Raw genomic sequence first — 22,278 nt, 5'->3', positions numbered from 1 at the left:
AAAGCTTAAGATCTACTTTCAGCAACGTTCAAGTCTACAATACCCTATTATTAACTATAGTCACTATGCTGTACATTATTAGATCTTCAGAGCTTATTCTTCTTATAACTGAAAGTTCTACCCTTTGTATCCCTTTCTCCCATTTTTACAAGAATCTTCTATCATGGTAATTTTTCAACATTACTTATCTTCTTGGAATGTAAGCTACATTGGACCTGATACAGACTTCATAATACTTGAGGCTTCATAAGACCTTAGGCTCAATTAACAATTGTGTGAAATACATCTTTGAGTTTGTAAGGTGTTAGGGAGAAAGTAAAGTTCCCCTAATAGAAGCCTTACTTAATTCTAGAACAAGAACTGTGTTAAATAGGACCATATAGTATAATGAAAATTCTAGTTCCACCTCTGTCTCTCTATATCTATGACCATAAGTAAGTTACCTGACTTCCCCATTTCTTAGTTTTTTTCTCATCTGTAAAATGAGCATGTTGGATGAGATCAGTGTACTCAAACTTTTTTAACAGTTGAATCATTTTATAGGTATACCTTACATCAAACACTAATGTGTCAGCCTCAGCATTTCATTTTCTTTTATTTTGATTGTACAGTCACTAAAAAATAAAAGTAAATTATTTAGTCTTATAAAGTTCTATAGGAGATTTTTTTGAAGTTTGAATCACTATCAACTGTACTCAAAAACACTAAATTATGTCTTGCAGTATTACGACTTATGTTATATTTTTGCTGAGCATTGTTGAGTTACTTTTTGTAATGAGAGAATATACTGAGCAGGTGCACCTGAGCTTGTTGTGACATTTAATGGAGCCAGACATGCATGGTACTCTATTAGTGTGTTCACTGGTACAGTGTTACATGAGTGGACATGTATGTGCCTGTATTAACAAAATGCGCTGTGCAGAGCTCTGGTTTTCCCAGTCAGTGACACATTTCAAGAAGTTCCCTAAGTTTCATATGCGCATAGAAATGGTAAGAGAAGGGGCGCCTGGGTGGCTCAGTCGTTAAGCGTCTGCCTTCGGCTCAGATCATTATCCCAGGGTCCTGGGATCGAGCCCCGCATCGGGCTCCCTGCTCTGCGGGAAGCCTGCTTCTCTCTCTCCCACTCCCCCTGCTTGTGTTCCCTCTCTCGCTGTGTCTCTCTCTGTCAAATAAATAAATAAAATCTTTAAAAAAAAAAAAAAAAAAAAAGAAATGGTAAGAGAAGCTTCATTCCAGTGTCTCCATGTTCAGTTTCATGATGAACATGTTTCATGATGGCTTCTGTGTTTGAAATTTAACATTTGATGTGTGGGTGCTTGTTGTTATGGTTCTTAAAAATAACAAATGGGGGGGCGCCTGGGTAGCTCAGTCGTTAAGCGTCTGCCTTCGGCTCAGGTCATGATCGCAGGGTTCTGGGATTGAGCCCCGCATCGGGCTCCCTGCTCAGCGGGGAGCCTGCTTCTCCCTCTCCCACTCCCCCTGCTTGTGTTCCCTCTCTCACTGTCTCTCTCTCTGTCAAATAAATAAATAAAATCTTTTAAAAAACCCCAAAAAACAAATGGGACATCTGTTGGTTAAAGCATCTAACTCTTGGTTTCGTGATCTCAGGGTCTTGGGCTTGAGCCCCTTGTGAGCTCCACGTTGGGCTCCCTACTCAGCGGGCAGTCTGTTTCTCCTTCTCCCTCTGTCCCTCCCCCTGCTTGTGCTCTCTCCCTCTCCCTCTCTCTCTCTCTGAAAAAAACTTTTTTTTTTTTTTAAGATTTATTTATTTCAGAGAAAGCGAGAGAGAGCACCAAGAGGGAGAAGCAGACTCCCCACTGAGCGGGGAACTTGATCTGGAGCTCGATCCCAGGACCCCAAGATCATGACCCAAGCTGAGGGCAGATGTTTGACTGACTGAGCCACCCAGGTGTCCCATAAGTACATAAAATCTTAATATATATATGTATATATATTTATTTTACATATAATTTGAATTATGTTTGTAGAACTCTGAAGCAGCAGGTGTTTTGTTCCCTTGAGTTCTTTGGAACCAGTTTTTAAAATTAGGTGACTTGATCCTAGGAAAAATCTTTAGCACATAATTTCAATCAGTTTTTCTCTACTCTCAGGATAGGTATACTGTTGCGGGCATTGTATTAGATATTTGAAGTTGCAAACAGTTACTGAAAAAATAGTACTATATTTAATTTTACACCATTTATTTTTATTCTTTTTTTTATTTTTTAAAGATTTATTTATTTATTTATTTGACAGAGAGAGACACAGCGAGAGAGGGAACACAAGCAGAGGGGGTGGAAGAGGGAGAAGCAGGCCTCCCGCCGAGCAGGGAGCCCGATGCGAGGCTCGATCCCAGGACCCTGGGATCATGATCTGAGCCAAAGGCAGACACTTAACTGACTGAGCCACCCAGGCGCCCCAATTTTACACCATTTAGAGAAGTAAAATGCTACCCAAATTAATTTTAATGCTAAGAAAACTTGAAAAGCAAACGAAGGTAAAACATTAAAAATAGTGAAGGGAGGGCTGCCTAGCTGGCTAAGTCAGTAGAGCATGTGACTCTTGATCTTGGGGTCATGAGTTCAAGCCCCACGTTGGACATAGAGCTTACTTAAAAAATAGTGAAGGAATCAGTAAGGTGGTGACTGTTGTGGCTGTATCACTAATTGCAGTCTGGTTGTAGATCTGGAAGTTTGCTTACTCCCTGTGTTTGATTTGTCTTCGCCAGGAATGGAAAGAGTAGGGACAAGCCCTCAGGTGGTCTTTCTCTTCCAGAGCAACTTTTGGCTTCAGTGAAGCTGTTTCATTATTTAAGATGTGAACTTTACCTCTCAACCCATTTGAAGCTGGAAATAGACCTTGGCACTGTTCGGACTACTGTTCTCCCTACCTCTGACACAGCTTCACTTTTCTCCTTTCTTTCTTGGGCATGAATTATTTCAACTCTTTGCCTACAGTTAGGGCACGCTTGTGTTATGTTTAAACTTCAGAAGGTCATACAGGAAGCGCTTAATGGAAAATGGGTTGACAAATGAGAACTTGGGTTTGAAAGATTTGACTGTGGATTATGAAGGAAGAACCAGAATCAGATGAGATGCTAGTAGGTGAGGTCTGGTGTCTGTCATATTTCTAGTCTGACTTTTCTGGACTAGATTGAGATGAAACATAGCAGGAATGTCAATGGAAGGTCTTTGCATCTAGTGAGCAGAGAGAGCTTGGCTTCTTTCCTTTTCAGGGCCTTTGACCTATTTACTTGGAATGTAAATATTTGCTGTGAAGTGCTTTTTTATTACAGTTCTTAAAAATAGTGTGGCCCTTCCCCCTGTTTTTTAAAAATTGCTTTTAGAAATTATTTATTTACTTGTTTATTTCCCGTCTTACCTCATAACATTGTAACCTCTGTGAAGTCAGGGGCCTTGTCTGATTTCTTCCTTATTGTATCCTTAGAATCTAGTATAATTCATGATATGTATGCATTAAATAGTTCCTGATGGAATAAATAAGTGAAATAATGAATAGTTGTGACTGTTTTATCACTTGGAGAATGAAAAGTTTACTGTTTGGCTTTAATTATTTAATTTGATTTTTGAATGAAATTATTTTACTAGTTCCTTAGTAATACTAAAGCCCATTATCTTTAGGGATTCCTCACAATAATTAACTCTGGGATAGATTCTTATTTGCCCATTTAATGAAAGGAGGCAGTAATCTAATTTGCTTAAGGTCTCCCTGCTTATTTTGTATTTATTTGTGTGTTATTTTCTTCTGTCATCCTTAGTAAGCCTAGTCATGATTTGAATTGCTTTGCATATGAAAAGAGTTAATTATATTTATTGCCCACCCAGCCCAGTAGAATTGTTAGGCTGCCCTTGAGCTGAATCTTTGCTTACATTGAATGCAGCAGAAATCCAGTTTTCACATACAGTCTATAAAGTATTATATTAACAGGGAGTAATGAAGGCACCCTTTATGAATTCTCTGAATTTAGGGGTTTTTGTTTATTTTGTGGGTTATTTTCAGCAGACATTTAGGGGGATGTTGGAGGAGGGCAAAATCCAGGGACAAGTGGTAGGATGAAACTGATCTTTGAAGTATTTTACTAAAGACTAAGTGCACTTTGGGGGTCTACACCACACTTCTCCATATAAAAAGTATAAGGAGCTTGTGTTTGGGGAGAAATTCATTTAATTATGCAAGTACAATGTTATATAATGTGTAACTTTGTAACACATGCTTTGTGTTATAAGATACTTAGTAATGCAAATATATTTCACACTTTCATCCTACTTTTACTTACCAAAATCTCCCTTCCTGGCTATGTTGTTTGCACAACAAACACATTGAGTATACCTGTGTGACGTATTTAAACTTGTATGTAATATCTCAACAGGGCCAGTAAGTGGCTTGTAAGTAACAGTATACATAGGAAATACTTGTTGAATGAGAGCTTAAAGTCTGTAAAGTAATGGCTTTTCAACTGTTTAAGGTTGACAAATATAATTAACAAATATGTGAGAAGAGCCATGACTGTAATACATAATCTTTGTCCTTGTTGGAATTTTTTATTAAAAAAAAAATCTTCACATTTTCTTGATTCTTACAAGGACCCTTTGACTTTAAGGAAAGATGATGTTACTATCGCTGTCCCACAAGGGAGGAACCTCAGGCACAGAGAAGTTTTGATCTGAATAAGGAGTGAAAAGAGTATCCCAAACTGTAAGCTCCGTCTTCTGTTTTCTAATTCAGTATTCGCTCCACAGATGATGAGGGTTTTGGGTTGACTTTTCTTTCCTTGCAGCCGAAGTGTGTGTTTTTCCTTTGTGGCAATAAGTATAGTTGAGTTGAAATTAATGGAATGTATTTCTTAAGGACTCTTATGTTCACTCTTGTGTCCAAAATGGAAATGGCAGCAGTAAAAAATGAGGTCGGTAATTGTCTTCAGTCTTAGTCAATAAGTTATATTGCTTTTCACAAGATAGAAATTCTGATCTAAGATCTTACATTATCTAAAATTGGATTAAATGGAAAAAAGTGTTAATCTCATTCATCTTTTGCGCCCCTTTACTTGGTTATCTTTTCCACTTTTACCTCTACTTCCTGATCCAGACTGAATGTTTTCAGCTTAAAACTCAGTTTATTCAAACTTGACTTGAATTTAGCAGTTGAACTGTGTGGGGAAACAAGTTTCCTTAAGGTCCTTGAAGTATAAGAAAAGAAGGATTTGTCTAATCTGGAGAAAGCTTAATAAAGTTTTTCTAGGCCTATGCTCTGAAATCACCCTTAGTATAGAGTATTAGAAAATCTGTCTCAGATCATAAAGTGGTGATCGCCCCAAGGGGTGAGTTGAAGGAAATTACATGAAAGTTCTTTCTGATTATTATATCCAGCACTTAAAGAATGGGGATTAGAACCCAGAAGTGAATGAGTATTTGTACTTAAAATGTCAACATATGAACATTTGGAACCACCTTCTGGTTTTATAGTTGATAAAAGGAACAGAGACCACTTATCTCCTGAATGTATCTTGCTCAGAAGGTGGAGGGGAAATCTATGGTGGTCCCCTAATATAGTTTTATTATGGTAGCTTATGCTTTTTCTGGCAGTCACCAATATATTTGTGCCTTGAACTTTAGTTACCCTGGAAATACTAATTTTAATTTGATGATTAAAGAGCTTTTGGGCCTTGGGCGCCTGGGTGGCTCAGTTGGTTAAGCAACTGCCTTTGGCTCAGGTCATGATCCTGGAGTCCCAGGATCAAGTCCCGCATCGGGCTCCCTGCTCAGCAGGGAGTCTGCTTCTCCCTCTGACCCTCCCCCCCTCATGCTCTATCTCATTCTCTCTCTCTCTCAAATAAATGGGTAAAATCTTTAAAAAAAAAAAAAAAAAAAAAAAGCTTTTGGGCCTTTAATCATTATTGTATTGCCAAAAATTAACACATAGGGCCTATTGAACACGCCCTTCTGTGAATTTGAATTTTGCTGCTCTAGGTTTGTGATGGTTGCATCATGTTGTAGATACCTATTTCTTACTAAATGACTCAAGTTGTTTATACGTTCTTTAAAGTCTCATAATTTTGAAGTGAAAAATTGAGATGTGTGCCACCACATATAAGTAGGACATAATGAAAAGGAACTTGAGAAGCAATAAAATGATCCCAGTACTTCTGGAATGAACATTGAATAAGATGCTTCAGCTGTAACAAGAGCTCTGAGAATGGGGAGAATTGCTAATCTGTTACTGAAGCAAGCTACCCTTGGAAGCAGGGAGACTATCTTTTTGTATTGGATCTGTCATGGGGTAGAAAATAGGTTCTTGTGTTTGTATTTTTGTTTTCTGTATACCAATACTGAATATACTGACTAGAAATTACAACGTAACTACGTAGGGCAAAGAAATGACTGAAAAACATTTAACTTTTTTTTCTGTAATGATGGAACCTTAAGCATTTTAAGACGGGAATAATAAACAGGGACAGAACTACATTTCAATAGTAAAGATAGGTTTTTCAGTTTGGAATAAGGATGAATCCTAAAAGCCTAAATACTAAAAGTGTGAGAAGTTCTACCATTTATTAAAGAGGGAGGAAAAAGAAGTTTTCCGATGAAACATTGAGGGAGATTAAAGAAAATTAAGATGTAGAATAAAATTCAGTTTCCATTGAGAAATAGTTCTGCTTTAATAATAGGTAGTATAAAAAACATTGGCAAGTTATTTTTGTACTGAAGTGTCAGGGGGGAAATGCTTTACAGTTTTAATGAGTAGGGAAGTATTGACTAATGATGTCTTTGCATTTATTCCTGATACAGTCTAAAAGCTACTTATAACATTGCTGAACTAAATCACCCTGTCAGAAGTTCATGCTGAAACATTTGTAAGATTACTTTGCTTTCTGGGTACGAAGGGAGAGTAGTTGAAGCTTTTGATTCCTGTGTGTGTGTGCAGACACACACATGTTTGTTACGTATATAGTATATATAAAAATATATACATATACAAATATATATTATGTATGTTTGTATTTTTTTTTTGTATATTCATTCTTATATACTGTCTCTTACGTGAGAACTTATTTAGGACTAATTTTTTCTTACTGTATATATTTATGGTCATTTAAAAAACTTTTAAAGAACTTTCTGTAAAAAAATATTAATTAAAAAAAATTTTTTTTTTTTAAGATTTTATTCATTCATTTGACAGAGAGAGATAGAGCCCAAGCAGGGGAGCAGCAGGCAGAGGGAGAGGAAGAAGCAGGCTCCCCGCCGAGCAAGGAGCCTGACCCGGGCCGTGGGATCACGACCCGGGCCAAAGGCAGACTCCCAACCAACTGAGCCACCCAGGCGTCCTGTAAAAAAATTTCTAAAAGTCAAGAAGCATATTTAAGAAAAAGTAAATCACATTTATCCTACCACCTAACATAAACATTGTGGGGTACATTCTTTCATGCTCCGGTTGTATACTGTATGTATAAAAGAGCAAAAATCATACGTTCAGAGAAATGTGAAGTGCTTTTTGAAGTCATTGTAGCTATGCTTCTAGAGCAGTTATGGCTTCTTGAGTTTGACTTTACTGATGTTCTGGGATATAATGGAAATGTCATTGTTAGCTTTTCATTTTGGGAGGGATTATCAGTATTTTTTCTAAAATTGACCTGGCTGTCTGTTTTGAAAGTTAAGAAGTAGTAGAATCACCACAATGAAGTGAGAGATGCACTTCCTGGGACTTAATCTGAGGAAATGCAATGTAAACTAGAGCAAAAGAAATACCTTGCTATAATTGAGCAAGTTTCCCAAGGCATTTATGCGGGCGGTTTGTGAGAATATGTATTCCTTATGACATTACTTCCTTCTGAACAGTGCAGTTAAATAAGCTAAAAGTGAAGCTTGGAGTTTTGTAATGGTAATAGCCATAGAAGCAATTTAAAAAAATTAAGTGACATTCAAGATCTGTCTCTTTTCGGGGCACCTGGGTGGCTCAGTCGTTACGCGTCTGCCTTTGGCTCAGGTCATGATCCCAGGGTCCTGAGATCGAGCCCCGCATTGGGCTCCCTGCTCAGCAGGAAGCCTGCTTCTCCCTCTCCCACTCCCCGTGCTTGTGTTCCCTCTCTCGCTGTGTCTCTCTCTGTCAAATCAATAAAATCTTAAAAAAAAAAAAAAAAAATCTGTCTCTTTTCCTGTGAATCTAACCCCAAGGCGATACAGTTTCTAGTAGTTTTTCTGTTGATTGTTTGCATCAAATATCACTTTCTTATAACTTGGTGGAGAGAGAGAATTTGATGATTGAGTCCTCGTTCTGCTTTACAGATTTTGTGGCAAAATCTTGTACAAGCCAAAATACCATTATGTTCTACGGGTCTGTTGAACATACTCTTTGATTCTGACCTGTTGTTAAAAGTAAGAGGGCTTTGACTACACTTAGAAACCCATTAAAAGAAAAGGACTTGGCAAATGAGTATAATTCAAGTAAAGTGCATTTACCCACATTTTGGCCAATTTCTCAAAGCTAACTCAAAGCAAAGGAAACTTTGCAGATTGAAAATGGAGACCCCCTTAAATAAAGAGTCTTACGGATCACTGGTGGCTTAGGAAACACTTTGTACTTTTCTTGGCAGTGGCTTGGGACAGGCATCAACATGCTTTTGGTAACTGGTGTATGCTGTCTGGGAAATAGTGTGTAGTTTGGGCACTTAAGATCCATGCCAACTTGCTATGCCATCCTAAGCACTGGTTCACACCTTTAACCTCGGAGATCTCTGTGACCTGACAGTTAGATTGATCATCATGTAGGTTCACTTTGGGAGGGTAGGTGAAAGTTGAACATTTAATCCAGTAACTCTTAAAGCTATGAGGCAGTAAAGGCCTAGTGGCTAAGAATATGAACCTTGGAGTCAGTCAATCTGGGTTTGATCCCAGCCATATCAGTTAGCTTTATGATCTTTGGGAGATTTTTTATTTTTATTAATTTAACAGACATTTAGGTATTGTTTTTTTGTATTTGCTAGGCAGTGTTCTAATTGTGTGTGTGAGAAATATTACCTCATTAAATTTTTGTAACAATCCAATTAAACTTATTTTATTATTGTCATCTCCCTTATCCTCCTCCCCACTTAGGTATTTTGCTTTTTAAGTTTGCTTCCTCATTTTAAGATGGAGATTATACTGGAGTTGAGAGTATTCAGTAGGACAGTATATAGATAGCACTTCTCACAGTGGCTGGGCCATAGTATCATTCTCTGCTGACTTACTGTTTCTGAGAAAAGCAATATTTTGTGGCAAACTGCTACCTTCTATACCCGTGATGTTATAATCAGAGTGATAGGGGTCATTCCCTGCAGGGTCTTCTAAATGCTTACGGGAATATTCCTGCAAATTCCTAAAGAATTTTGAGTTGGTCGGGCGCCTGGGTGGCTCAGTCGTTAAGTGTCTGCCTTCGGCTCAGGTCATGATCCCAGGGTCCTGGGATCGAGCCCCACATCGGGCTCCCTGCTCCACGGGAAGCCTGCTTCTCCCTCTCCCACTCCCCCTGCTTGTGTTCCCTCTCTCGCTGTGTCTCTCACTGTCAAATAAATAAATAAAAATTAAAAAAAAAAAAAAAAAAAGAATTTTGAGTTGGTCAAGGAAAGTCTCAAAAATTATCTAATTCCACCAGACACAGTCTGCACCTTTATAGTGCCCTGGGTCTTTGGGGCCTAGTGAGATCTAGGTTAATAGCATGGTTGCTTTCCCAAATCCAAATCTATATCCAAGGGATTATCAAAGGGCCACAAGTCTTTTTTGTTTGTTTTACTTTATTTTAAAATAATGTCAAACTTAAAGTTGCAGAAATGGTAGGAAGTAGTTCTGTATACCCTTCATTCAGATTTCCCCAAATGTTACATTTTATCACATATGCTTTATAATCTTTCTTTATATATATGCACATATGTGTAAACACTTATGTGTTCTCAAACCATCTGATAAGTTGCAGACAGACAGGAAACCTTTTTACTCCAAAATACTTTAGTGTGTATTTCCTAAGAGCAAGGACATTCTTTTATATAATCACAATACAATTATCAAAATCAAGACGTTAATATTGATATAATGCTAATATTTGCTCTGTGGACTTTATGCAGTTTCATCATTGTCTTCACCGATATTCAAAGAAAATCTCCCAGGATCATGCATTGTGTTTAGTTGTCATATCTCTCTCTTTTTTTTTTAATATTTTATTTATTTGACAGAGAGACACAGCAAGAGAGGGAATACAAGCAGGGGGAGTGGGAGAGGGATAAGCAGACTCCCTGCGGAGCAGGGGGCCCGATGCGGGGCTTGATCCCAGGGCTCCGGGATCATGACCTGAGCCGAAGGCAGACGTTTAACCACTGAGCCACTCAGGCGCCCCAGTTGTCATATCTCTTTAGTCTACTTTAATCTGGAGCTGTTCTGGAGACTTTTTAGTTTTTCATGACTTTGTTATTTTGAAATGTACAGGCCAGTTATTTTGCAGAGTGTTCATTATTTGAATTTGTCTGATGTTTCATCATGCTTGGCTTCCTCATGATTATGTAGTCAGGGCAAGAATACCACAGAAATTGTGTCCTTCCCAGTATATGATGTCAGGAGTCACATGATGTCTGTTTTTCCATTATTGGTGTTGTTAATTTTGATCACTTTGGTGCCAGCTAAGTTTCTTCACTGTAAAGTTAGTATTTTCCCTGTGCAAATAATAAGTATCTAGTAGGAAGATTGAATTTATGTAAGTATTTTGTTTCTTATCCAACAGGTACCAGTTTTATCCATTGATAATTCTTGCCTCAAATAATTATGGTGGTTGTCAAATGGTGATTTTTTAAATTTCATCACTTTTATAATTAATAATTTTATATATTTTTAAAAAGATTTTATTTATTTGAGAGAGAGAGTGCGTGAGAGAGAGCTCACGAGCAGGGCAGAGGGAGAAGCAGATTCCCCTGCTGAGCAGGGAGCCTGACTCAGGGCTCCATCCCAGGACCCTAGGATTATGACCTGAGCCGAAGGCAGAGGCTTAACAGACTGAGCCACCCAGGCACCCCAATAATTTTATAATTATTAAATTTAATAAAAAAGAACCCTCTTGTCTCCCCCATTTATTTATTTATTATATTAGTATGGACTTAGAGTTTTCTGTTTTATTCTGTGAGGTATAATCTGTTGCTATTGTTATTTATTCTGATGCTTAAATTGTACCAAATTGGCCAGTGGGAGCTTCTCCAAGCTGGTCTCTGTGTTCTCTCGACATGCCTTCATTATTTATTGAGCACTTCTTTGTTTTCTGGCTTAACAAGATGTTTCAGGCTCATCTTGTATTTTTACTTGCCAGAGTCCAGAAATCAGCCAGGGATCCCTGGTTCCTTTTAGTGGAGAATGACATTTGGAAGCCAGGATCTAGACTCCAGGTGTATTTGGTGCTATTGGAGTGTCATTGCCTCTAGATTCTCTCAGTGAAAAGAGCTAGGATAGATACAGATATGTAGATATATAGTTATAGATACAGATACATCCCTAGGATATATAGGATATGCATGTTTGTATAATATATAGGATATATATACACACGATGTATTATAGGACATGTATATCCTATATATCTTAGGGAATATATATATATATATATTGCATACCTATATGTACATTGAATACATATATACACACACAAATATTACACATATATACATATATGTATATAATGTATAACACACATCTCTGTCTTTTTATGTACTTAGAACAGTGAGTTCATAGTGATATCTAGCATTCGCCTGCTTGTATTCATAATTTTCTCTCAACAGTGAAAAAACTTGGCTCTCAGTTTCCACAATATAGTTATTTACTCAATCTGAGAATACACATGACGTAGTTCTGGAATTGCTAATTCATTTTATTGTGAAAAGCAAAACTACCAACTGGAGTTGTTTATAGTTCTTTATGTCTTTAGCTTAAGGGTAAAATCACTAACAAAATTACTGTCCTCTGGAGTTTAGGTTAGGTACACATTCTTTTAATATAGTTACATTAATTATTTGAAATACGGTAGATTCATTTGTTTGTATAGTGTTCCATTTTTAGTTTTCCCTTTCTGTGTTGATTTTATTTATTTATTTGAATATGTGTAATGTTAACATAGTTTTAAAAATTAGACTGGGCAAGGGGTGTGCCTGGGTGGCTCAGTCGTTAAGCGTCTGTTTCGGCTCAGGTCATGATCCCAGGGTCCTGAGATGGAGCCCCACATCAGGCTCCCTGCTCGGCGGGAAGCCTGCTTCTCCTTCTCCCACTGCCCCTGCTTGTGTTCCCTCTCTGGCTGTGTCTCTCTCTATCAAATAAATAAATACAAATCTTAAAAAAAAAGTTAGATTGTTAGATTGGGCAAAAAGATATACTCAGAAAAGTGTTACTTTACCCATTTCTACCTCTTACCCATCCTCTCATTATTTCTTTTCTTGTTTCTACCCACCCTCTGTAAGTAACCAGTATCATTGGTTTCTGGTTTATCCTTCTGTTTCTTTTTGTATAAATGAGTATCTGTCTGCTTTTTCTTTGTTCCTTTTCTTCTTTCTTTCCTTTCCTTTTTCTTTTTCTTTCTTATTTTCCTTTTCTTTTTCTTTTTTCATTATAGGACTTCTTTTGAATAGTGAAAATTTAGTTCTCCCATAGGGGTATTATACCCCTCAGTGCATTTCTTGGCCTTAAGATGCCTCATCAACTTGTACCTACTCAGGATACATCTGTATAAATACATAGTGATTAAATGTAACTAATTTTACGTTTGACATTTTGTATACAGTCTCATTACTTTATAAGTTATACCATCATGCGTAGTGGTATATATGCTCTAAGATTTCCAGTGTCTCATGTAACTCCTTGTTTGAAATGAGGTTAGTTTCTTTCCATTATATGTAGTGCCTTTTTACATTAATGCTGATATTTAAGTGATTTTTTATATATTCTTTTATGTAGTTCAAACATGTCTGAACTAAAAAGTTTTGAGTTCCCAATGAATAGTGATTTTTTTGTGTGTAATTGTACATTGCAGCACACAGGTACTAGAATGTATATTTTAGTTATTGAACGTTACTGCTATAGAATCTCCCTCCCTGTTCTGTTTAAGCAACAATAAGTTTCTTAGCTCTTACCTTGTCATCTTCTTGATCTTAGAGGGAAAGCTTTCAGTGTTTCTTTATTGAGTATGATGTTAGCTGTGGGTTTTTTTTATGAAGACCCTTTACCATTTTGTGGAAGTGCCCTTCTGTTCTTAGCTGTATGAGTGTTCTTATCGTGAAAGAATATTGGGTTTTATCAGGTGCCTTTTTTTTTTTTTTTGTATTCATAGAGATGATTGCATGTTTTTTTCTTCATTCTATTAATGTGGCATATTAATTACATTAATTTTCTTATGTTGAACCAGTCACATTACTGGGACAAATTCTGCTTGGTCATGGTATTATAATCTTTTTAATATGCTGTTGGATTTGGTTTGCTAATACTATGTTGAGAATTTTTGCATTTATCCTCTTAAGGGATATGGGTTTATTGTTTTGGGGTTTTTTGTTGTTGTTTTGGGTTTTTTGTTTGTTTGTTTGTTTTGCAGTTATCTTTGGCTTTGGTTAGGGTAATGCTGGCCTCATAGAATGAGTTAGGAAGTGTTCTCTTCTATTTTTTGGAAGCGTTTGAAAAGGACTGGTGTTAATTCTTTAAATGTTTAGTAGGATTCACCAGTGAAGTCATCTGGTCTTGGGCTTTTCTTTGTTGGGAGGTTTTTTTATTATTGATTCAGTCTCTTGTTACAGGTCTCTTGTTGTTCTTCTTTTTCTTCCTCCACCTCCTCCTCCTCCTCTTCCTCCTTTTTCTTCTTCAATTTTTTTCTTTTTCAGTAATCTCTACACCCAATGTGGAGCTTAGACTCACAACCCCGAGATCAAGAGTGGTATGCTCCACTGACTGAAGTCAACCAGGCGACCCTTTTTCTCCCTAAGTCAATTTTGATAATTTGTTTCTGGGAACTTGTCTGTTTCACCTAGGTCATTTAATTTGTTGGTGTATAACTAATTGTTCACAGTATTTTAGTATTATCCTTTTTTTATTTCTGTAAAGTCAGTAAGAATATCTGCGCTTTTGTTTCTGATTTTAGTTATTTCTGTCTTCTCTCTTATTCTTAGTTGAGCTTAAAAGTTTTGACAATTTTGTTGATCTTTCAAAGGACTAACTTTTGGCTTTATTGAACCTCTGTTGTTTCTCTGTTCTCTATTTTGTTTATATCTGCTCTAATCTTTATTATTACCTACCTTCTGCTAGCTTTAGGTTTACTTTGCTCTTCTTTTTTTAGTTCCTTAAGGTGTATAGTTAGGTTATTGATTGAGATCTTTCCCTCTGAGCATTGCTTTTCTGTATCCCATGAGTTTTTGTATTTTGCTTTTTGTTTTCATTTGTCTTTTCTCATTTCCTTGTGATTTTTTTATTTGATCCATTGAGTATGAGTGTATTGTTTAATTTCCATATATTTATGACTTTTCTAGTTAACTTCTTATTGGTTTCTACCTTCATTCCATTATGGTCAGAGAATATATGTTGTATGATTTCAGTCTTAAGTTTATTGAGATTTGCTTTGTGGCCTAACTTATTAGTCTATCCTGGCCAATTTCCATGTGCACTTAAGAAGACTATGTATTTAAAAAAAAAAAAGAAGACTATGTATTTTACTATTTTACTATTGTTGGGTATGTTCTATATATCTGTCTGTAAGCTTTAGTTGGTTTATAGTATTGTTCAGGTCTTTTGTTTCTTTATTGATGTTCTGTCTAGATATTTTATCTGTTATTGAAAATGGAGTATTCTGATTTCTAACTATTATTGTAGAACTTTCTCCCTTCAATTCTGTCAGTATTTCCTTCATACATTCTGGGACTCTGTTGTTAAGTGCATATATGTTTATAATTGCTGTATCTTCCTGATGAATTGACCTATTTATTATAAAATGTCCTTCTTTCTCTCTAGTAAAAATGTTTGTGTTAAAGTCTATTTGTCTGGTATAAATCTAGCCACTCCAGCTCTCTTTTGGTGACTGCTTGCATGATATATCTTTTTCGATTTTTTGCTTTCAACTTAAATGTGTTCAATCTAAAGTGTCTGTTATGGACAGCATATAGTTGGATGATGGGTTTTTGTGCATTCTGTAATTTTCAACATCTGTTTTTAAGATTAAAAAAAATTTTTTTAAAGTAATCTGTGTACCCAAGTGGGGCAGACCTACAGCCCCAAGATCAAGAGTCACATCCTCTATTGACCGAGCCAGCCAGGCACCTCTGTAAATTTCAACATTTGATTAGAATGCCTAATATTTATATTTCATGAAATAACTAGTAAGATAGGATTTATACCTGCCATTTTGCTATTTTTTTGCTATATGTCTTATTCCTTTTTTCTCCTATCCCTGTATTAATGCTTTATTTTGTGTTAAATAGGTATTTTCTAGTGTATCATTTTAATTCCCTTGTCATTTCTTTCACTATATATTTTTAAATCATTTTCTAGTGGTTGCTCTGGAGATTATAATTAACATCTTAACTTCTAACAATCTAGTTCTAATTGAAACCAATCTAATTTCAATAGCATATAAAAACTTTTATATAGCCCCTTCCCCTCCCTCTTTGTGCTGTTATTGACATATAAATTACATGTTTATACATTGTATGTTCATCAACATAGATTTATAATTATTGCTTTATACAATTGTCTTTTAAATCAGATAGGAGGAGGGGCACCTGGGTAACTCAGTTGGTTAAAGTGTCCAGCTCTTGATCTTAGCTGAGGTCTTGATCTCAGGCTTGTGAGTTCAAGCCTCACATTGGCCTTCATGATGGCTGTGGGGCCTACTTAAAAGAAAAAAACAAATAGGAAACAATTTCAAGTCAAAAATACATATTTACTGGCTTTTATATTGACCTGTATAAATTCACATGTGTAAATACATAAATGTAAATTATATATTTGCATATGTAAATTTGCCCTCGCTGATATTTTTTATTCATGTATATTCAAGTTACTGTCAAGGATCCCTTTATTTCAGCCTGAAGGACTTCCTGGTATTTTGCAGAGCTAGTCTGCTAGCAACAAATCCTCTCAGTATTTGTTTATCTGGGAATGTTTTACTTTCTCCCTAATTTTCAAAATATACTTTTTGCTGGGTATAGAATTCTTAGTTGACACACTCTTTATTATTTTGAATTTGCTATCTCACTGCCTTCTGTCCTCCATGGCTGCTGATGAGAAATCAGCTGTTGAACTTTTTTGAGAATGTCTTGTATGTGATGAGTTCCTTCTTTTTCTTTCAAGATCTCTTTATATTGGGCTTTTGCCAGCTTAATTATGATATGTCTGGGTAGGGATTTCTGAGTTTGTTGATCTACTTGCTATGTAGATCGATGTTTTTCATCAGATATAAGAAGTTTTGTGCCACTACTTTTTCCAATACTCTTTCTACCTTTTCTCTCCCTTCTAGGACTCACGTTATGTGTATGTATATTGGTAATCTTAATTGGTTACACCATTGTCAAGGTCTCTTGAGGCTTTGTTCATTTTCCTTCAGTTTTTTTTTTTTTTATGTTCCTCAGACAAGATCATCTCAATGGACCTATCTTCATGTTCACTGATTCTTCTGCCTGCTCAAATCTGCTGTTGAGTCTCTCTAGTGAATTTTTCATTTGTTACTGTACTTTTCAACTCCATGAGTTTAAAAATAATTTCTCTCTCTTGGGTAGAGGAAGTAAAATGGGTAAAGAGAAGTGGGAGATACAGGCTTCCAGTTATGGAATGAATAAGTCACAAATAAAGGCACAGCATAGGGAATATAGTCAATGATATTGTGGAATATAGTCAATGATATCGTAATAGTGTTGTGTGATGACGGATGATAGCTACACTAGGGGTGAGCAGACTATAACAAATAGAGATATCGAATCACTATTGTACACCTGGAACTAATGTAACATTGTGTGGCAACTATACTCATATTTAAAAAATAATACTTTGTATATCTTTATTAAGATTTAGTTCTCAGGGGTGCCTAACTGGCTCAGTCAGTAGAGCATATGACTCTTGATCTTGGAGTCATGAGTTTTAACCTCACATTGGGTATGAAGCCTACTTTTAAAAAAACAAAGACTTAGTTCTCATTCTTTTAGTTCTTTACACATGGTTTCCTTTAGTTCGTTGAACATATTTAAGATAGCTGACTTAAACTCTAGTAAGTCCAGTGTCTGGACTTTCTCAGTGAGTTTCTATTATCTGCTTTTTTCCCTCCCTGTGTATTGGTCATACTTTCCTTGCATGTCTCATAATTTTTTTGTTAAACCTGACATTTAATATAATATATGACAACCCTTCAAGTCAGATTCTCCTCCTTCAGGGTTTGTTATTGTTGCTTTTTGTTTTTTTTGCTGACTTTACTGAACTAATTCTATAAAGTTTGTATTCTTTATTAGGTGTGGCCACTGAAGTCTCTGCTTAGTTAGCTTAGTGGTGAGCTAATGATTGGATATATTTCCTTAAAAGTGCAGAACCAGTAACTCTCCCATTCTTTGCTGCATGGCTCTGTGTTCATATTGGGACTCACCTTTAAAACTCAGGTAGTTTACTGCTGTGCCTTAGCTCTTACTTCCTGTTTGTACAGAGTCTGTCAGTTAGAAGTGAGACCTTAGTACATTCTTGGTCTTCCCTGAACATGTACACAGCCCTGGATATGCGCAGTCCTATGCATGTGCAGCCTTTTCGATTCCCAGAAATATGTCAGGGTTTTTCTGGACATCTCATTCCCCAGCTTTGATTAGCCTTTCTTGCTTGCCCCAAATGTTTCACTGCCTCTTGCAGGTGCAGTGTTAAACAATTTCTGCTTATTGTTTTTGACAAATGCCCCCAGGAATAGGCTGTTTATTCTGGGAGAGCTGTAAGTTAGGTCAAATAAAGACAAGCTCTATGAGTAGTATTTCCTAGAGAACTTCCACATAGGCCAAAACATGACAGTTTTTTTTTTTGTTTTTTTTTTTACAAATGGGGCTTTTAAAGAGCTCCAGCCCTGTTCTGACCCCTCCTGTGGCTGTGGTGCTGGTGGCTTTTACTGTGATTGCTGTCCGTTGGTTTTCAAGGTTACCTTGGAGCTGGGAAGAGGGGGATTGGTCGAGGGCATGTTAAAATACCACAATACTCATGGTTTTTACCAAAATAGCACTTTTTCTTGAATAAGAAAGAGTACATGCTCCCTGGCTTGTAAGAGGTCTTTGGTTAATTGCCAGAGTTCTGAAGTTTATTTTGACAGTTTTTGCCAATATTCTTATTGTATTTATAGAGAAGATTTTCAGAAGTCCTTACTCTACCTTTCCTGGTGATAGCACTCAATTATTTTGTAAGGAGAGTTGAATAATAATTTAAAATATCTTTTATATTTATCCATGTAGTTAACCATTTTTGATGATCCCCATTCCTTTGTATAGATTCAGATTTCCATCTGTTGCCATTTTCTTTCTGCCCAAGGACTGTATAATATTTCCTGTGGTGCAGGTATACAGGTGATAAATTCTTTCAGTCTTTATATGCCTGATAAGGTCTTTATTTCATCTTTGCATCTATGTTTATGAGGCATACTTGTTTGTAGTTTTTTTTATTTTGTCTTATTTTGTTATCAGTGCAGTTGTGGCCCCCAAAATTGAATCGAGGAGTATTCCTTTCTCTTTTGTTTTCTGAAAGGGAGAGTAATCACATCATTTCTTCTTTATATTGATAGAATTCAATAATCCCATCTGGACCTGGAGTTTTCTTTGTTGGAAAGTTTTTAAAGACAAACTCAATGTCTTTTGTATATATGGAGGTAGTCAAGTTATCCCTTTTTTCCTGAGTGAATATTACTTTATTATCCCTTAAATATCTGCTGGATCTTTAGTGATGTTCCCTCTTTCATTCCTGATGTTGGTAATTTTTTTTTTTTAATATTTTTGAGAGACAGCTAGAGCACAAGCTGGGGGAGGGGCAGAGGGAGAGGAGGAAGCCGACTCCCCACTGAGCACAAAGCCCGATGCAGGGACTCCATGCCAAGACCCTGAGATCATGACCTGAGCCACCCAGGTGCCCGATGTTGATCATTTTTGTCTTTTTTTTTCTTGGTCAGTCTGGCTAGAGGTTTATCAGTTTATTGATTTTTTTTTTTTTAAAGGCTTTTGCCATTATAAGTTTTCTCTTTTTTTCTGTTTTCAATTTCTTTGGTTTCTGCTTTTTATTATTTTCTTTCTTAAACTTTGAGTTTAATTTGTTCTTTTAGCATTTTAAGGTAGAAGCTTACATGGTTGATTTGAGACTTTCTAATAGAAGCATTTTAATGCTATAAATTTTTGTCTAAGCAGTGCTTTTTGGCAGCATTCTAAAATTTTGATATATTTTCATTTTCATTCCATTCAAAGTATTTTCTTTTTTTTTTTTTAAGATTTTATTGATTTATTTGACAGAGAGAGAGAGAGAGTACAAGCAGGGGGAGCTGCAGGGAGAGGGAGAAGCTGGCTCCCCACTGAGCAAGGAGCCCGATGTGGGACTCGATCCCAGGACCCTGGGATCATGACCTGAGCCGAAGGCAGACGCTTAACCGACTGAGCCACCCAGGTGCCCTTCAAAGTATTTTCTAACTTCCCTTTTACCCATGACTTATTTGGATGTTGTGTATTATTTAATCTCTAATTATTTGGGGATTTTTCCCAATAACTTTTATGTTATCAATTTATAATTTAATTCCATTATGATTGTAGAGCATATTTTGTGTAATTTCTATTCTCTTAAATTTTGTATTGTCTATCTTGGTGTGAATGGTATATGTGCCCTTGATAAGAATATATATTCTTTTCTTGTTGGGTGGAATGTCCTATCAATGTCATTTATGCAAGTTGATTAATAATGTTCTTGCTGTCTTCTGTATTCTTGCTTATTTTATGTCTTCTTACTCTATTAGTTACTGATTGAAGAATGTTGAAGTAGCCAAGTATAATTGTGGGATGGTCTTATTTCTCCTTTAATTCAGTCAGTTTTGGCTTCATATACTTTGAAGTCCTATTGTTAGCTGCATACACATTTATGATTATTATATCTTCTTGGTGAATTGATTATTTTATTATTTAGTGTTCTTTTAAATACTGTTGCTGATGTATTAACTCCTTGTTCCAAATAATCTCTAGCCCATAGATGAGGATTTAAGTAATAATGTTAGATGCTTTTGTTGCTTTTGTTTTGACCCTTTGAGTTTTCCAGCTCTCCCTTTGCTGGTTGGATTCTAAATTATAGATGGTCCAGGCTAGCTTCAGTGCTCAAGGATAGGCACTAGAATCTGGGCATGGGAATATATGAGAGAATTAGGCATGTGCCTAAAAGCCATACATATGTAAATAGACCTTAGAAACTGGGAGTTTGAGTAGCACGGATTTAGCTTCTGAATTATGTGCTTGGTATCATACACTTATGGTTCCCTGATCCTTTATTATAATCAAACATGGGTAACTTCAACAATTATGTAAACATAATGTTGAGTATCCAGAAGTGATGAGATATCAGGGTCAGAACTGAAGTGCCTCAAATATTGTATTCAAATCTTAATTGCTTCTCAGTGTTTGGGTTTTCTTAAAAAAAAAAAAAAAATTGTGAAAATATTCAAACATGAAAAAAATAGTACAATAAACACATGTGTACCCTTGTAGATTTAGTAGTTAACATTTTGCTATATTTACATTTTTCTCTCTTTTTTAAAGATTTTATTTATTTATTTATTTTAGAGAGTGTGTGTTTGTGCATGAGCAGGAGAGGGGTGGTAGAAGAGGGAGAGAATCTCATGCAGACTCTGTGCTGAGGGCAGAGCCCCCCCCAACTCAGGGCTCAGTCTCACAACCCTGAAGTTATTTCCTGAGCTGAAACCAAGAGTCAGATGCTTAACCAACTAAGACACCCAGGCACCCATACACACTCCCTTTTAACAGCTGAACCATTTGAAAGTTGTAGACATCATGATACTTCTAAAAACTTAAGCATGCTTTTCCTTTATGAATATGATACTATTATCATACCTAAGAAAATTAAAAAGTACTTTCTTATTGGCATCTGTTATTTAGTCTTATTCAGATTTATCCAGCTGTTCTAAAATGTCTCTTGTAACTTTTTTCAAAGCAGGTTCCAAACATAGTTCATGTTTTGTCTTATTTGGTGTAGACCACTAGCTAACTGGGAACAGTCTTGCCTTCCAGGGGTAATTGGCCATGTCTAACGCCATTTTAACTTTTTCCTTTATCCTTTGTATTTCCTATAAGTAAGAAGTTCAGATTTGAAGTTTAATGCATCTTTGTTTTTTATACTTCATATTGCAGTGCATCAAGAGGTTAAGTCTGGCTATTTGGTTCAAGTAATGAGTGTCAGATATCTACAGTGTAATTTTTCCTCTGTGATTCTTTGACAGCTTGCATGTCCTGTTACCCAGGATGTTTTAGTATATCTATTGATGATCCTTACCCTAATCAATTATGGGGTTGTAAAGAATGATTCTTTTAAACATGTCATTCTTTATTACTGGCATTCTTCAGTAAGAAAGAGCCTTTCTTCTCTCATCTCCCCCTTTTAGTAGTAGTAAAGATTCATGAATTTTTACTTATTCAATATATTGAAGTCAATTCTAGTTATTATTTTTTATGCTCCAAAATTTATGCAGGTGTTGTCTCCTTCAGACTGTCTCCTTTGTGCCTTTGAGGTGATCTCATTAATCATTCGAGCACTTTCTTGTTTTCTCAGCTCAACTACATGTCTCAGGCTTGTTTTTAATTTTTCCAGCCCTAGTCATAGAACTAGCCATTTCTCCAAATGCCCTAGGACCTTTTAGTTGGGTGTGGTATTTAGAACTAAAGTCTGGGAGTGAGGTATGCTTATTACTACTGGGTTGTCATTATTTCTAAGCCCTTTTAGTCAACAGAGCTATAAAATACTTTTTAAATTATGAGTTCATATTGATATGTACAATTCAAAATTAACCTAAGTTTTTTTCTTTATATTTTATATATTTTTATTTTTTATTAAAAATTTCAGTTTCAGCCTGGGTGGCTCAGTCGGTTAAGCATCTGCCTTCGGCTCAGGTAATGATCTCAGGATCCTGGGATGGAGCCCCCATCAGGCTCCCTGCTCAGAGGGGAGCCTGCTTCTCCCTCTCCCTCTGTCCACCCACCCCCAACCCCTCTACCACTTGTGCTCTCTCTTTCTCAAATAA

At 36.3% G+C, this 22,278-nt stretch overlaps 1 protein-coding gene across 5 annotated transcripts in view; it reads left to right on the top strand.

Moving 5' to 3' along the window:
- UBTD2 (ubiquitin domain containing 2) overlaps window positions 1-22,278 on the top strand; it is a 64,082-nt gene that overhangs the window by 14,967 nt on the left and 26,837 nt on the right. Inside the window, exons 2-3 of one of the 5 annotated variants that reach the window (XM_036120316.2) lie at window positions 1,760-1,920; window positions 4,605-4,716. The exons of 3 other annotated variants lie outside the window; for them this stretch is intronic. Coding sequence is in view for 1 of the 2 variants with exons in the window: in XM_078066871.1 (XP_077922997.1) it covers window positions 19,574-19,649 (76 nt within the window). In the remaining variant the exon portion in view is untranslated. Of the gene's footprint in view, window positions 1-1,759; window positions 1,921-4,604; window positions 4,717-19,486; window positions 19,650-22,278 lie in introns of those variants that run through there. One more of the 5 variants, XM_078066871.1, reaches the window with a different exon arrangement.

The sequence above is a fragment of the Halichoerus grypus genome, chromosome 2 (genome assembly GCF_964656455.1).
Source record: "Halichoerus grypus chromosome 2, mHalGry1.hap1.1, whole genome shotgun sequence".
NCBI lineage: Eukaryota > Metazoa > Chordata > Mammalia > Carnivora > Phocidae > Halichoerus > Halichoerus grypus.
The sequence above is the reverse complement of the archived record's forward strand: the minus strand, read 5'-3'. Positions and strand labels throughout refer to the sequence as shown.